At 69.9% G+C, this 312-nt stretch overlaps 1 protein-coding gene across 1 annotated transcript in view; it reads right to left on the bottom strand.

Moving 5' to 3' along the window:
- Positions 1-2: 2 nt before the first annotated feature.
- Positions 3-312, bottom strand: part of ASIC3 (acid-sensing (proton-gated) ion channel 3) — a gene marked incomplete at its 3' end in the record, with an annotated part of 8022 nt that continues 7712 nt past the window's right edge. Inside the window, exons 7-9 of the mRNA XM_010563618.1 lie at positions 296-312; positions 136-215; positions 3-41 (exon numbers count right to left, since the gene is read on the bottom strand). The exon at positions 296-312 is cut by the window's right edge and continues 75 nt beyond it. Of these exons, the coding sequence (XP_010561920.1) occupies positions 3-41; positions 136-215; positions 296-312 (136 nt within the window). The remainder of the gene's footprint in view (positions 42-135; positions 216-295) is intronic.

Genomic DNA, 312 nt, shown 5'->3' with positions numbered 1-312 from the left:
CTCTTCTCCTTGTACAAGCTGAGGAGTTTGTCCCGGAACACCTGGGGGAGATGGGTTAGAGCCCCCAGCCGCGGGCCTGAGCACCCCCCGGCCGTGGGGCAGTGTGGGGGGCCGGGGGGCTGGGCGGGCACTCACCTCGTACAGGTAGTCGAAGATCTCCAGGATGGTGAGGAGGCTGGCACCGATGAAGAGTCCCATCTGCCCCCCGATGTCGCCTGGGCAGGAAGGCAGCGTTAGAGGAGGGCTGTCCCTCCCGACCCCCCCCCCCAGCCCCCCCGGGCCCTCCCCCACAAGCCCCCCCCCCCCCTATGC

Source organism: Haliaeetus leucocephalus, unplaced genomic scaffold, assembly GCF_000737465.1.
Source record: "Haliaeetus leucocephalus isolate CR32 unplaced genomic scaffold, Haliaeetus_leucocephalus-4.0 Scaffold0, whole genome shotgun sequence".
NCBI lineage: Eukaryota > Metazoa > Chordata > Aves > Accipitriformes > Accipitridae > Haliaeetus > Haliaeetus leucocephalus.
The sequence above is the reverse complement of the archived record's forward strand: the minus strand, read 5'-3'. Positions and strand labels throughout refer to the sequence as shown.